Source organism: Equus quagga, chromosome 1 (genome assembly GCF_021613505.1).
Source record: "Equus quagga isolate Etosha38 chromosome 1, UCLA_HA_Equagga_1.0, whole genome shotgun sequence".
NCBI lineage: Eukaryota > Metazoa > Chordata > Mammalia > Perissodactyla > Equidae > Equus > Equus quagga.
The window spans coordinates 163,392,984-163,408,242 of NC_060267.1; the positions used below are offsets into that span (position 1 = coordinate 163,392,984).

General features: G+C 38.5%; 1 protein-coding gene across 1 annotated transcript in view; it reads left to right on the top strand.

Annotated features, from left to right (window-relative positions):
- The window catches only part of TBC1D5 (TBC1 domain family member 5), a 562,315-nt gene that overhangs the window by 526,525 nt on the left and 20,531 nt on the right, over positions 1 to 15,259 (top strand). Inside the window, exon 20 of the mRNA XM_046674041.1 lies at positions 12,474 to 12,573. Coding sequence (XP_046529997.1) covers positions 12,474 to 12,573 — 100 coding nt within the window. The remainder of the gene's footprint in view (positions 1 to 12,473; positions 12,574 to 15,259) is intronic.

The window sequence follows — 15,259 nt, forward strand, 5'->3', positions numbered from 1 at the left end:
TTTATTGAAAATACTGTCCTTTTGCCATTGAATGGTCTTGGCACTCTTGTCAAAAATTATTTGACCATATATGCAAAGTTTATTTCTGGGTCTTCTATTCCATTGGTCTATATGTCTGTCTTTATGCCAGTAACCACATTGTTTTTATTACTACAGTTTTGTAGTAAGTTTTGAAATCAGGAAGTGTGAGTCCTCCAGCTTTGTTCCTCTTCAAGATTGTTTTAGCTATTTAGGGTTCCTTGAGATTCCATATGAACTTTAGAATGGGTTTTTCTATTTCTGCAATAAATGTCCTTGTGATTTTGATAGGGATTGCTTTAAATCCATAGATCACGTTGGATGGTGTTGACATCATAACAATATTAGGTCTTCCAATCCGTGAATGTGGGATGTGTTTCCTTTTGTTTATGTCTTCTTTAATTTATTTCAGCAGTGTTTATTAAATTTCATTGTAGAAGTCTTTCGCCTCCTTGGTTAAGCTAATTCCTAAGTATTTTATTCTTTTTGATGCTTTTGCAAGTGCAATTTTTTTTGTAATTTCCTATTCAGATTGTTCATTGTTAGTATGTAGAAATGCAACTGATTTTCATATGTTGATTTTGTATCCTGCTACTTTGCTGAATTCACTTAATTCTAACAGTTGGGTATTTTTGTGGAATGTTTAGTTTTCTATGAATAAGATCATATCATCTGCAAAGGGAGATAATTTTATTTCTTCTTTTTCAGTTTGAATGTTTTTTATTTCTCTTTCTTGCTTAATTGCTCTGGCTAGAACTTCCAGTAGTACTATGTTGAATAGAAGTTGTGAAAGCAGACACCCTTGCTTTGTTCCTGATCTTAGAGGAAAAGCTTTCAGTCTTTCACCATTGAGTATGATGTTCTCTGTGGGTTTTTTCATATATGGCTTTTATTCTAGTGAGGTAGCTTCCTTCTGTTGCTAGTTCATTGAGTGTTTTTATCATGAAAGGGTGTTGAATTTTGTTAAATGCTATTTCTGCATCAATGAGATGGTCATTTGGTTTTTTCCCCTCATTTTGTTAATGTGGTATATTACATTGATCAGTTTTTCTACATTGAACCATCCTTGCGTTCCAGGACTAAATCCCACTTGGTCATGGTGTTTGATCCTTTTAATATGCTGTTGAATTTGCTTTGCCAGTATTTTGTTGAGTTTTTTTACATCAGTGTTCATAAGAGATATTGATCTGTAGTTTGCTTGTAGTGTATTTGTCTTTGGTACCGGGGTAATACTGGCCTCATAGAATGAGTTGGGAAGTGTTCCCTCTTCTTCCATTTTTTGGAAAAGTTTGAGAAGAATTAATATTAGTTCTTCCTAAAAGTTTGCTAGAATTCACCAGTAAAGCTATCAAGTTCAGGGCTTTTCTTTTGTGGGAGTTTTTAAATTACTGATTCAATCTCTTTACTAGTTATAGGTCTACTCAGATTTTTTATTTCTTCATGGTTTAGTCATGGTAGGTTTTGATTTCTAGGAACTTGTTCATTTCATCTAGCTAATCCAGTTTTTGGCATATAATGTTCATCGTACTCTCTTATCCTTTTTATTTGCATAGAATCAGTAATGGTGTTCCCACTTTCATTTCTGATTTTAGCAATTTGAGTCTTCTCTCTTTTTTTCTTAGTCCATTTAGCTAAAGGTTTGTCAGTTTAGTTGATCCTTTCAAAGAACCAACTTTTGATTGTGTTTATTTTCTCTTTTGTTTTTCTGTTGTCTATTTCATTTATCTCTGCTATAATCTTTGTTATTTCCTTCCTTCTGGATTGATGTTTGGTTTGTTCTTTTTATAGGTCAAGTTGTATAGTTAGGATGTTGATTTGAGATCTTTCTTGTTTTTTAATGTAAGCATTTATAGTTATAAATTTCTCCCCTAACACTGCTTTCACTGCATCACCTAAGTTTTGATATGTTGTGTTTTTGTTTTCATTCATCTCTAAGTATTTTCTAGTTTCTGTTGTGATTTCTTCTTGGATCCGTTAGTTGTTTAAAAGTGTGTTGTTTAATTTCCACACATTTGTGAATTTTCCAGTTTTACTTTTGTTTATTATCAACTTCATCCCAATGTGATCAAAGAAGATGTTTTGTATAATATCTGTCTTTTAAAATCTATTGACTATTAATTTGTGGCCTAACATGGTCTATCCTGGAAGATGTCCTGTGTGCACTTGAGAAGAATGTATATGCTGTTGTTGTCAGATAGAGTGTTTATATATGTCTGTTAGATCTGGTTGGTTTGTTGTGTAGTTTAAATTCTCTATTTTCTTATTTACCTTCTGTCTGGTTTTTGTTCTATCTGTTGGTTGAGAGTGGGGCTATTGAAGTCTCCAGCTATTATTGTAGAAATGTCTATTTCTCCCTTCCATTCTGTCATTTTTTGCTTCATATGTTTTCCTGATCTGTTATTAGATGTGTAAATGTTTATAATTGTTATAACTTCTTGCTGTGTTGAACCTTTTATATACATACATAATGTCTTGTCTGAGTGTGAGTTTCTTTCTGTTGATCTTACTTTGAGTTCATTAAACTTCTTACATGTTTATATTCATGTCTTTCCTTCAAATTTGGAAAGTTAGCAGCCATTATTTCCTTAAATATTCTCTCTATCCCTTTCTCTCTCTTCTTTTTCTGAGACTCCCACAATGTACATGTTGATTCACTTGATGGTGTCCCACAGGTCCCTTAGGCTCTGTGTACTTTTCTTCAATCTTTTTTCTTTCTCTTCTCAATAATTTTCATTATCCTATCTTCAAGTTTGCTTATTCTTTCTTGTGCCTGCTCAAATCTGCCTTTGAATCCCTATAGTGAATTTTTCATTTCAGTTATTGTGCTTTTCAGCCCCAGAATTTCTTTTTGGTTTCTTTTTAGGTTTTCTGTTTCTTTAATGATATTTCTATTTTGTCCATACATCATTTTTTTCACTCTCTCCATTTCTTCCATTAGTTCTTTGAGCATTTTTAAGATGGTTGTTTTAAAGTCTTTGTCTAGTGGATCTGCCATCAGGTCTTTTTCAAGAACGATTTCTGTTGATTTATGTTTTTCCTTTGAATAGGCCATATTTTCCTTGGTTTTTTGTATGCCTTGTGGGTTTTTTTTGTTGACAACTGGACATTTGAATCTAATAATGTGGTAACTCTGGATATCATATTCTCCTCCTTTCTCAGGGTTTACTGGTTTTTATTATTGTGGAGTTTTTTGTTTGTTTGTTTGTAGGCTGTCTCTGTACCAAGGACCAGCCTGAGGTGTAAACTTAAGGGCTCATCAGGTCTTTTCTGAACCTGTACCTTTTCTGAAACTGTACTGTATATGCAGTTGCTTTTGAATGTGCTAGTCTGTAATGTCTGGCTCTCCAAAGGGGAAAAAGGGAAAAATGAAGTAGAGGATAAAGGGTGCACTAGAAGTCACTTCAGATAGAGGGGGAGGGGTTTGCAACAATGACCACCCTGCTCTTTGTCTGCAACACTGTGATCAGAAACAGCAACCAGCAGGACTGGCCCAGTGGCACAGCAGTTAAGTGCGCACATTCCACTTGGGCGGCCCAGAGTTTGCTGGTTCACATCCTGGGTGCAGACATGCACTACTTGGCAAGCCATGCTGTGGTAGGCATCCCACATGTAAAATAAAGGAAGATGGGCACGGATGTTAGCTCAGGGCCAGTCTTCCTCAGCAAAAAGAGGAGGATTGGCCCCAGATGTTAGCTCAGGGCTAATCTTCCTCAAAAGAAAAAAACAAAACAGCAACGAGCAATCAGAGGACAGATCCCTGATATTTTGAGGACAGGGTCATTTTTGCCCACTCTGGCTCCCACAAGCTGCATGCAAGCTGCTCCAGGAACAAGTGCACAGAGGCCTGCCACAGGTCTTGGTGTAGAGGATAGGTAACTGCTATTGTGCTAAGAGGTGAAATTGACAGGAATTAACTGCAATTTACCCTCCAAGCCTTTTCCTGGATGTAGCCAGCTTTCAGTAGATTCCAGCCTTCCAAAATAGGTATATCAAACAGATTCTACCAGTGCAATTGTCATCTGTAGGTGGAGAGGCAGATTCCTGGTGCTTCTTCCTGTGCCATCTAACCCAGAGGCAGTATTTGGTAATGTAGTGGATTTTATTCAGCTTTCTGGAGGAAACTAAAGTATGAAGTCATACAAAATACTGTTCTATTTTGGTTTTGGTATTTTAGGTTTTGGTACCTTTGTTCTAAGTTACAATAGGAAAGAAGGAGCATCACCATTACAGCATGAAGTGGGATGGAGGGAAAGGTGTCAGTTATTCTTATGAAAACCCTATCCTGAGGACATCTCTGGTGTCCACAGGTGGTACGCATCTTAGTGGTGGTACATAGCACTTACTGCTTCAGCGGCTGAGAAACAAGGAAGCCTGCTCATGTACGTTCTGCTACTGGCTAGCTACCTAGCTATATTAAAGTTTATTTGTAAAAGAAAGGGCTTTGAAATAAATTATCTCTAAAGGCAGTTCCAGTACTGAAATGGTGTGATTTACCACCTTAAAATTTAACAGCTCAAGCTTTGAATTTCAGTCCAGAATTTCTAAAGGCCTTTTCCATTCATATTTAACATGTTTGTTTACCTCCTGTCTGAAAATGGGAAGTGGTTTATTTACTTGGGAATTTGGTAAGCACCTTTATTTTTTTTATTTTATTTTTTTTTTTTGAGGAAGATTGGCCCTGAGCTAACATCCGTGCCCATCTTCCTCTATTTTATACATGGGATGCCTGCCACAGCATGGCTTGATAAGCGACATGTAGATTCAAGCCCGGGACCCGAACCGGTGAACCCCAGGCCACCGAAGCACAACGTGTGAACTTAACCACTGCGCCATCAAGCTGGCCCCACCTTTATTTTTTTAAATATTTTTAAGAATCACATTCTTTCTAGGCAACCCATAAAGAACAACATCCATTGATGTTCCCACTTTTAAGTGCATAGAAAGAAGCCTTTTATCCTAAAAGTGCTACTCAGAGTTTGCACATTGGACAAAATATTATAGTTATCTGCTTTTTTACAAGTTATTTAAGTTATTCTTACTGTTTAGTGTTGTTTAGAGCACAGATTTGTTTAGACTATAATGTTTAGAGTTTGCTTTGGAATCAATTTTGGTCGCTTAAAAATATTAATTCCGGGGCCGGCCCCGTGGCCGAGTGGTTAAGTTCGCACACTCCACTGCAGGTGGCCCAGTGTTTCCTTGGTTTGAATCCTGGGCGCAGACGTGGCACTGCTCATCAAACCACACTGAGGCAGCGTCCCACATGCCACAACTAGAAGGACCCACAACGAAGAATATACAACTATGTACCAGGGAGCTTTGGGGAGAAAAAGGAAAAAAATAAAATCTTAAAAAAAAAATTAATACCTCTTTTTTCTTCTTGGTAATCACCTTTTACCTTTTTTAAAAATTTTCTCTCTGTTACTGAATAATAATTTGATTTTCTTATGACAAAAATATGTTCCAATTTCATTGTAGAAAATCCAGAGAAAATAAGCAAAAAGAAGGGGAAAAAATGATCTATCATCCCACACTTTGGAGAATAACCAGTATAAACATCTTGGTGAATAACTTGCCTTTTTTATTTTTTTTTTTCAAAAACAGAATCGTTCTTTACCTATTACTTTGTAACTTGTTTTCCCAATTAGAATATGATATGTTATTGTTAAATGTTCTCCTATGAGAACATCTTAAAAAGTTGCATGGGGCTGGCATGGTGGCATAGCAGTTAAGGTCACGCCATCTGCTTCAGCAGCCCGGGATTCATCAGTTCAGATCCTGGGCACCAACCTAGCACCGCTTGTGAAGCCATGGTGTGGCGGCATCCCACGTAGGCAACTAAGAAGGACTTACAACTAGGATGTACAACTATGTACTGGGGCTTTGGGGAGGGAAAAAGTAAAAGAGGAAGATTGGCAACAGATGTTAGCTCAGAGCCAACCTTCCTCACCCAAAAAAGCATACCTTTAAAAAAGAAGTTGCATAATATTCTGTTTATGAATACACCACAAATTACTGAAGTCACCTGCCATTAGACATTCAGGATTGGTGTGCAATGTGTGTGTGCATGCTGTCGTTGAATGTCTGTTGAATATCCTGGGAGTTGTGTTTTGCATGTATCCGTAATACCTTGGAATAACTTTCTAGAATTATATTAATAATCTAGATGCAATAACAAAATGAACATTTTTTGAGTGTTTGCCATGTGCCAAGCACTGTGCGAAATGCTTCATCTGGAAAATCTCATGTAATTCAGTCCTCCAGCAGTCACCTCAGGTAGGAATTATTATTCTCCCCATTTCATAGACAGGAAACTGAGGCTCAGAGAGCTTTGCTTTCTGGTCAGGGTCACAGAGATAGTACATGCAGGCAGAGTAGATGCTGATTCTGGGTCTGGTGACCCTGTTCCAGCTTGCACTTCAGCACGGCCCTGCTGCTTTACATACTGCTTATTTTTATACTCCTAAAAAGTCGTCTTTGTGCTCCTCTTCCCTTTTTCTGGCGGTGCCTTCTTCTGCTGATACCATATGCTCTGGTTTGGATTTCATCCACACCATGTGTGTGTATTTTGCCCTTGTGTACACCACAGCTTCCTCGGAACATCCGTGGCCTTCCCACTTTTTCTCCTTGAGACTTTCCGTTTCCTTCACTTCCCACTTCTTGTTCACCCATCTGCTCGAGAACGACTGGGCGTCTTTCCTGTCTCCTGGTTGCTATATTTAGCCTGTTCCTGCTGCCTGTAGTCAGTATCAGTTCTCTTGTCTGCTTCTCTTCTTGTGATCTGAGAACACCACTTGGAAGCTTAGCAGAACTCCACCCTGGTGCCCTTCCTGCCCGACTTTTCTCCCAAACCAAGGACCCCGGGGTTTTAATTGGTCTGTGGACAAAGACACTGCTGCAGCCTGTATAATCATTGTGAGCACAGTGCATGTTAGGGCCGTGCCACAGCAGCCTGCACGTCAGACCCCAGCCCCCAAAACATAATTATCTGAAGTAAAAATGTAATAGGGGTGAATGGGAAAGACAGAGAAGGCTTTTTGTGAAACCTCAGCTCCTGCTCCGGCTCAACTCAGTGACTGGTTCTTTACCCATGTGCCACATTTTTCTGTCTCCGCTCCTTTGTTTACTGGGTCCCTTCCTCCCAAAACGTCTTTATTCATCATTTCTTCTGAGTCAAGTCCCCCTTCATCTTTAAGATCCATCAAAAATGCTGCCCCTTCCAGAAAATCTGCTTTTATTTCCCCTCTGCAAATTGAAAGTCATCTGCCCTCCCCAGAATTGTGACGGCTCCTCTTTCGTATCTTTTGCAGCACTTACCTGACTCGTCTCTAGGCTTTATGTAGGGGTTTTGCCTCCTAAACTTGTGGAGGTTGGAATCCATGTCTCATTCATTATTGTATTTCCCACAAGGCCTAACACACAATACGAATGAATATATTTGTTGAAGAAATTAATAAGTGAATAAATAATAAACTACGTAAGCTTGTTCTAGGGTCTGGCTCGGCGGCCTAGTGGTTAAGTTCGCACACTCCACTTTGGCAGACCGAGGTTCTCAGGTTCGGATCCTGGGTGTGGACCTAGTACCGCTCATCAAGCCATGCTGTGATCCTACATAAAAGCCAGGAAGCATCCCACATAAAATAGAGGAAGACTGGCACAGTTGTTAGCTCAGGGCCAATCTTCCTCACCAAAAAAATGAAGAAGAAGCAGCAGCTTGTATTAAAACCAAGAAATACCAGTGAAGCATTTAACAAAATTGATATATAAAATCATGTATTGTAAAGCAGTTTAAACAACTAAGATGTATAATATTTGACTAGAAGTGTAATGATACATCAACTGTTTTGCTGTGAATGGTGGTGGAAACACCACTTTTTAAAAAGCAAATTCAAAAAACCTTTTCTTCAGTCAAAACAAAAATTGTTTAGCAAATAACAAAACAACACAGCCAAATCATACGTGAATGTTTTTCAAGGAAAACAATTTAGTTAAGCAGTTTGGGATTAGAACTCGACATTGTAATTGTGAATCTCTCTTAAAGAAAACTGAGATATGAGGTTATTCATTGGAAGGGCAATAGTAATTAAGCATAAGAAAGAATGTGTGTACAGGGAAGAAATGAGAGTAGTGGGCCAAGTGACTTGGGTTCTCAAATAGCTGTCTACACCTTGGCATACACTCGCAGAGGATGTAGCTTACAGAGCGAGAGACTGTGTTTCCTGTAGGAGACAATGAGAGAATCTACCTCAGGTTTGTTGTAAGAATTAAATGAGTTAATGCATGCAAAGCTCAGTGTCTGCATATTATAATCGCTATTAAAGGGTTAGATGGTAGCTGTTTTTCTCTTGTGGTGGAGTGGCCCTCATCCTCTTCCCTACAGGGCTGCCAAGTACAGTTGGTATATGTTGCACACAGTGGTCTGCATGTGGCCCTACTTCATAATCCTCCATCACTTTCTTGCCTTGCACGTCAATTTGCCATCTAAAACTTAAGACAGTGACAGGTTTTTAAGCCCTAATTAATCTTTCTCGGCTAAGCTACATAAAGGTTTTAAAATCAGAAACCAGTGTTTTCCAACAGTGAATCATAAAACCCTATACTTAAAATCCATTTCACTCTTTTGACTTGATTATAAAAATTTTTTTAAAAGAAAGAATAATTGCCTTTATTGAGTACCTGCTCTATGCCAGATACTCTCCATGTGTTCTCACTTTGCTCTCTCACCAATCCTGCCAGAGGGGGTTGGGAGGACCAAGAAATGAAGGAACTTGTCCAAGATTATGTGGCTGGTAACTGGCAGAAAGAGGGTTTGAACCTGGGTGTGTCTACTCCAGAATTCCATCCTGCCCTACCGTACGCCCTCCTGTAATGGAAGGCAGATCCTATATGCAGAAGCAGATAGAGTAAGCATTTATCTTCAGTATCTTATTTATACATAAAAATTACACTAACAGGTTGTTTTCAGAAAACCTCAAGGCAATTAGCCAAGCATTTGTTTTTGATTACAGAGGACCAGTTTAAGGAAAACAAATGACTAAAGCTGTTGGTGTTTAAAGCATGTTAATTGGGAGGAGTGTGGAGCATGAGAAGCTAAGAGAGAAATGTAAAGTCAAAGTTCCCACACTTTTAGAAGCTTGATTCTTGGTTCTTTCTTTTGTCTGTAATTATGTAATGTAGTGAAGAATAAATGACAAGCCGCCCTTTTGCCTCCCAGTGATCCATTTCTATATATAAAGTCAAAGTGATGTTGAAGGGTTTAGGAATGTTTTAAGATTGAGCAAACTCTAGAGAGATAACAGACTGGATTTTAAACTTCCAAATGGAAAAGGTTCTTGGGCCTCTCAACCTGTTTCAACCATAGTGCTCCTCTTATCTCATATAGTGAGCTTTCTTTTAGAAAAGTTTAAATGAATGAAAGTTGCCGTTTTCCATAGTGTAGATTTCATTCGTATTGAAATTTTATTTGGGATTCAGGTGAGCGAGATGCTCCTCAGGTCCACCAGAGTCTAAAGCTAAATTGCAAACTTGGAAAATTGTTTTTTTATATCCCCTCATGCTCACCAAGTGAGTACGTCGAGGCTGCCGTGCTCTCAGGGCTTCCCCATGCCCTTGTGCAAATTGTGCACTGCACACTTATGCAAATTATGCACTGCAGTCTCATTGCGTTTTTTATCACAGTAATGTTCCTGCTAGTAGAGTAATGTGTTTGGAGGAAGGGACCCCTTTGAGCTACATACTTCTCTCCAGCTCTTCAATGCCTCACCACCAGCAGGCCAGGCCTCTCTCCTCTAAAGTGTCTCCTCTCAAACTCTTCTTCCCTCCCAGCTTTGAAAAAAAAAAACAAACTGAATAAATAAATCCATTTAGGTCGGAGTGACTGCTAGAGATTAAAGCTCCCAAGGGCTTTTGCATTTTAAAAGAAGTGATTGCTTAATCCAAATTAAACTTATACATGGAGTAAATAGAGAAGATGTTTGTAAACCAGGAGGCAGTGCATTCCTAGTGTTCTTTGCCACTCTGGGCTGTCAGCACCCCGATTGGTAGCCACATGAAAGGAGACACTCAGACCACAGCAGGGCCCCCCTTCTTTTAAAAGACTGGGAAGCTCTAGCCTCAGTACAATTCTAGACTCGTCCAGTTGGGTTTGTGTCTGTTACACGTTGAAAAGGTGACTTGTTCAGTAGAAGGGACAGGAGGCAGGGACCAGGATTTCCAGAGCAGTTTTTCTTATTTCATTATAAGACTTAAGTGTGCTCTGCCTCATACTTTGGTAGTTTATATAACTTTCTTCTTCCAGCTACACATGTGTAAGCTCCTCGGGAGAAAAGTCTCTGACTTTTACCTTCTCCAGAGTGCTGAATTTAGGCCCAGATTGGGTAGAGTATTACTTTCAGTTACATGACTTGTTAATGGCAGGACCAGAAATAGAACTCAAATTTCCTCACGCCATATACCACTCTAGTGTTCTATGCATTCTACCACTATTTCAGCTATCTATTGCTGCATAACAAGCCACTCTAAACTCCCACTCCTTAAAACAACAGCACTGCTATTTCTCAGAGGTTTACGGGTTAGGCATTTGGACAAGGCTCAGTTGGGCTGTTGTTCTGCTCCACATGGTGTTGACTGGGTCACTTGCTTAGCTGCCTTCAGCTGGCTTGGCCTGAAAGGTCCAGAAAGACTTCATTCACATGTTTAGAATGTCAGTGTTTCTCTTGTGGACTCTTTCTCTCCATATTTTCTCTCCTCTCTTTCAGGATCTAGCCTGAACTTCTATACAACATGTAGCTATCTCTTCCTCTAGTGAAAGCAGAAGTAAGCAGAAGTTGGCAGGCCTCTTAGACTAGCCCCAAACTGGCAGTTTGACTTCTGCTGCATTCTCTGGATCAAGGCAATTCATAAGGCCAGCCTAAATTCAGGGGGAGGGGAAATAGATACTACCTCTTGATGAGTAGAATAGCATGTACATTGAAGGAGGAAGGAGTTGATGGTGGCCATCTTTGAAGACTGACCACAACCATAGTTAACAGTAGTTGTAGCCTTCTTTCTGTAATTCCTACAGTGTCCTGATAGAGCAAGGAAACTCAAACCTGTGCAGAAACAAAGGAGAAAAAAGGAGAAGAAAAAGCCCTAAAACTCCCTATTCTTTTCCACCTTAAAGCCTCGCCAAAGAGTTAGGAAGATGGCACCACCTACCCATAGGCCCTTGTAATCATCTCTTGGCTGAGCTTCTTCTGGTGGCATTTGTCCTTATTTGAGTATCAGAGGAGAGGCTGCTGAACTTTGTGGGGTATGTAAAGAGCATGATTAGTGCTTGTGTAATCTTACAGAGAGCATTTCACAATAATTTTTTAAAGCTACTGCTATGTCTGTTTTCTGTGTCAAGCATTTAAATACATATTCTTAGGGGCTCATTCTCCAGGCAGCAGTTAAAAACAATACTTTCCAGTGCTGCATGTGTGTGTTGCTAAAATGGAATACACCTACAAGTAACCTTTTCAACTGTTAATTTTCATCTATAAGTCAAATTATACTCAGTTTCTAAGAAAAAGCATATCTCGGTAAGTTTCTCTTCCCTTCTTTAATATATGAAAGAACAAGCATCTGAGACTGGAAAATCAATTTTCTAGCCTATTTCAGCTCTGGCAACATCCATTTTTTGTGTTCTAGCTAACTTGGTTTAAAATATCCTACATAATGAGGATTATTCTCTTTCTCTGAGAAAAACTTCCATAATCTTCTAAATTTCCTTGGGAAATTTTTTGCGTGTATTATTTTTTCCTTAAAAAAGAAACCAGACTTTATTCCTTTGTTGCAGTTAGATTGTGTTTTACCATTTAGATAATTACTCAGCTCAGAGTATTTTTCCTAGAAACAATCAAATAAATAAAATGTTCTAGTGTCATATCAAGAGAGGAAATGTAAGAGCAGCTATTTATGGACTGTGGGGGCAAAACTTTTCCAAGTGCTTTGGGAAATCTCACATTTTAAGAGATTATCGTTGTCTAGAAAATGATGAGATTTGTCTTATATAAATGGAAATCCTTGGTTTCCCAAATGTATGTGAGAGAAAATGTAATGTTTTGGTAACAGCTGCCTAGAGAGTATGGTCCGCTGAAATCCAATTTACTCTCCCAATTTGTGTGGCTCAATAGTTTTTGAAGGTATTTTATGTACTTTTTTTAAACAAGGTTTTGTGGGTAAACATTTACACATGGCACAAAGCTAGCATTCAATTAGGAAAAGTCCAGATTTTTTTAAACCTCCAATTACCCTTTCTCTATTTTGTTCGTGGTAGCAATGGTGGATTTGCTCCTGTTTATTTGCTGTTTTCTTTTGTTTTGTCTAGGACTGAAGAGACATTGTGCCTTTTTAAAATAGTCCAGATCATTTAGAGAACTTTGGGGATCTCATTTGAATTATTTTTAATTTCCATATTTTTACCCCTTTCATTTTAGGAAGAAGAATTAGAAGCCCAAATTTCCTTCCTTCAGGGACAGTTGAATGACCTGGATGCCATGTGCAAATACTGTGCGAAGGTGATGGACACTCATCTTGGTGAGTGAACTACTTTAGCCCTGGGGACAATGACAGTTATAACAATAGCCACTAGGCCCTGTGTTGAGTGTTTCCATGAATAACTCATGTGATCCTCACAGCAGTGCTGTGGTAGAAGTATACTATAACTGTCCACATTGTGCAGATGAGGAAACTGAAGCTTGAAGAAATTAAGCAAATTTCCCAATATTATATCACTAGTAAGTGGAGTAGAAATTCAAGATCAAGGATTCTGGCTGTAGATTTCAACTCTTAACTGCTACACTGCCCTTTGTAAATATCTACCTACCTCAAACCAAAATGAAATCTTGAGGTTTCAAGATCAAATAGTTACCTCTACTGTTGTACCAACCTGTCTATAATCACTAATGTGATTATTATTTCGACAGTGCTTTTGAAAGTATACGTTTTTTTTAACTACCTGCGTGAAATGCGTGTCAGGACCATATGACCTTCTCTTACTTCTGACTGCGTATATTCTAAGCAACGTCCTTGTCTGAAGTTGAGTTTATGTGTGAGTCATACATATGTCACAAGAAAGTCTTTAGACACTGTTCTATACGTTTGTGAGAGTCCTCTATTTTTTATTAGAAATGGTCTCAGCTGGATCACATAGGTATTGCTTCAGTAAATTCATGCTGCTTGCAAAAGCTTTTATAATACATATTGTTACTGCTTTTCAGCCCATCTGTAGATGTCCTTTCTTTGTCCACTCTCCAGTGTCTCAGTATCTGTAGTTTGGGAACGAATTAGGAAAATATGACATACTATAATGGAAATGGCTGATATGCTGCTCTATGAGTGTGGAGAAATTTCAAACCAAGTATTGTAAGAAATCAGGATGCAACCCACCTGTGCGGGGAAACCAAAGAGAATCTACAGAGTCCTCTTCCCACTAGCAGAGGCCCTAAGAGTGGCCCGTCTCTGGGGCCATCACTGAAAGTGGACTCTCTGCCTCAGACCCCTTCTATCTCTAAGCCTATTAGGTCATGCGTCCATTGCATGTGACCAAAATCGCTGTCATTTGGGAGTAGCCAAAACCACCCTAGTGGCCAGGATGTTTATTACCATGTAATAAATGTTCTTTTATGGATTTGGAGATGCTGACCTAAGTGGCTGGCTGCCTACCAGTGTCTTATTAGGCACTGGGCTGGCTTGGCCCTGTTCTATCCTCAGCCTTATTTCTACTGTCTTGACCACACCTTCAGAGAAAAGGGCTCAAGGGGAGGAAACAGCAGGAGAAACCCTGCTGTAGATGCTCAAAAGGGTAGTATCCATTATCACAGCAGGAAACATTACCCCTGTCACATCTGATTCCACCCCCTTCAAAACGCCACTTATTTATATGCTGTTTTATGATCATTTTTAAAAATTCTTACAGAACTAAGTTTACATGAATCTCATCTTAGAGCATCCCACATTAAAATGCATCAAAAAGAGGTAATGAAGAGATAATTTATATATAAATAACTAATTTTAATAGATTATTTCAATGTAATTTTAATTTTAAACTAAGTTTGTCTGTACATGTGTGTATATGTGCATGCACATCTGTGTTTTTTTTGCTTCTTTGTCTACGTGGGTGACTTTTGTATTACTTGATTTTGGTTTTGACGAAAGTTGGAGAACAAAGGAATGACTGAGAGAAAGATTTACTGGAACTCTAGAAAATCCTGTTAGGAAATTTCCAAGTTGTTTGGTCCACATAGCAGCTTTTAAAGCAGCTTTACTTAAGCAGCTTTACTTAACTTTACTTAAATTTTCAAACAGCTTTTCCTCTGATTTTGGTCTTTCAATCAGCACTAAAAGAGCGTTTTCTCTTTGCATGGGAGGGGGAAACACTTTAATTTAAGAAAAGCCCCTACCAGCTGTGAATTTTGAACTAACCACAAAACTAGATTTGTTTTTATGTGTACATTTCACTTTCAGCCAGAATCCTTTCACATAGCTGCCAACATCTTTCACCATATAAATAGCACGGCTGTCTGTTTAACATGGGATTGGGGGATGCTACAGAAAATTCCTGGCACAGGGCCCACAGATGCATTTTATTTCATCTGCGTATTAAACTGCATAATAAACCAATAAGCATTGCTGTTCCTGTGTTGTAGGCAATTTTGATTCTAAGCAAAGATTAGAGGAAAACACAAAGGCTAATTTAAGGCAAAGCTCTTGATTTAATTTTTAACTTATTATACTTCCTTTAAAAGTGATTTTAATACCCTAGTGTTTTTTTCCATATGATGTTTTCTATTTTTCCTGATTATTAAAGTAGTACAAAATTGGAACAAGCATGGGAGAAAATACTTGCAAATCATGTATCTGACAAGAGGTTAATATCCAAAATATATAAAGAACTCATACAACTCAACAGTAAAAAAAATCCAGTTATAAAATGGGCAGAAGATCTGAGTAGATATTTTTCCAAAGAAGACATGCAGATGGCCAAGACATACACGAAAAGTTGCTTGACATCACTAATCATCAGGGAAATGCAAGTGAAAATCACGCGATATCACCTCACACCTGTTAGAATGGCTGTAATCAAAAAGATAAGAAATGAGGATGTGGAGAAAAGGGAACCCTTGTACAATGTTGGTGGGAATGTTAATTGGTACAACCATATGGAAAACAGTATTGGAGGTTCCTCAAAAAATTAAAAATAGAACTACTGTATATGGTCTAG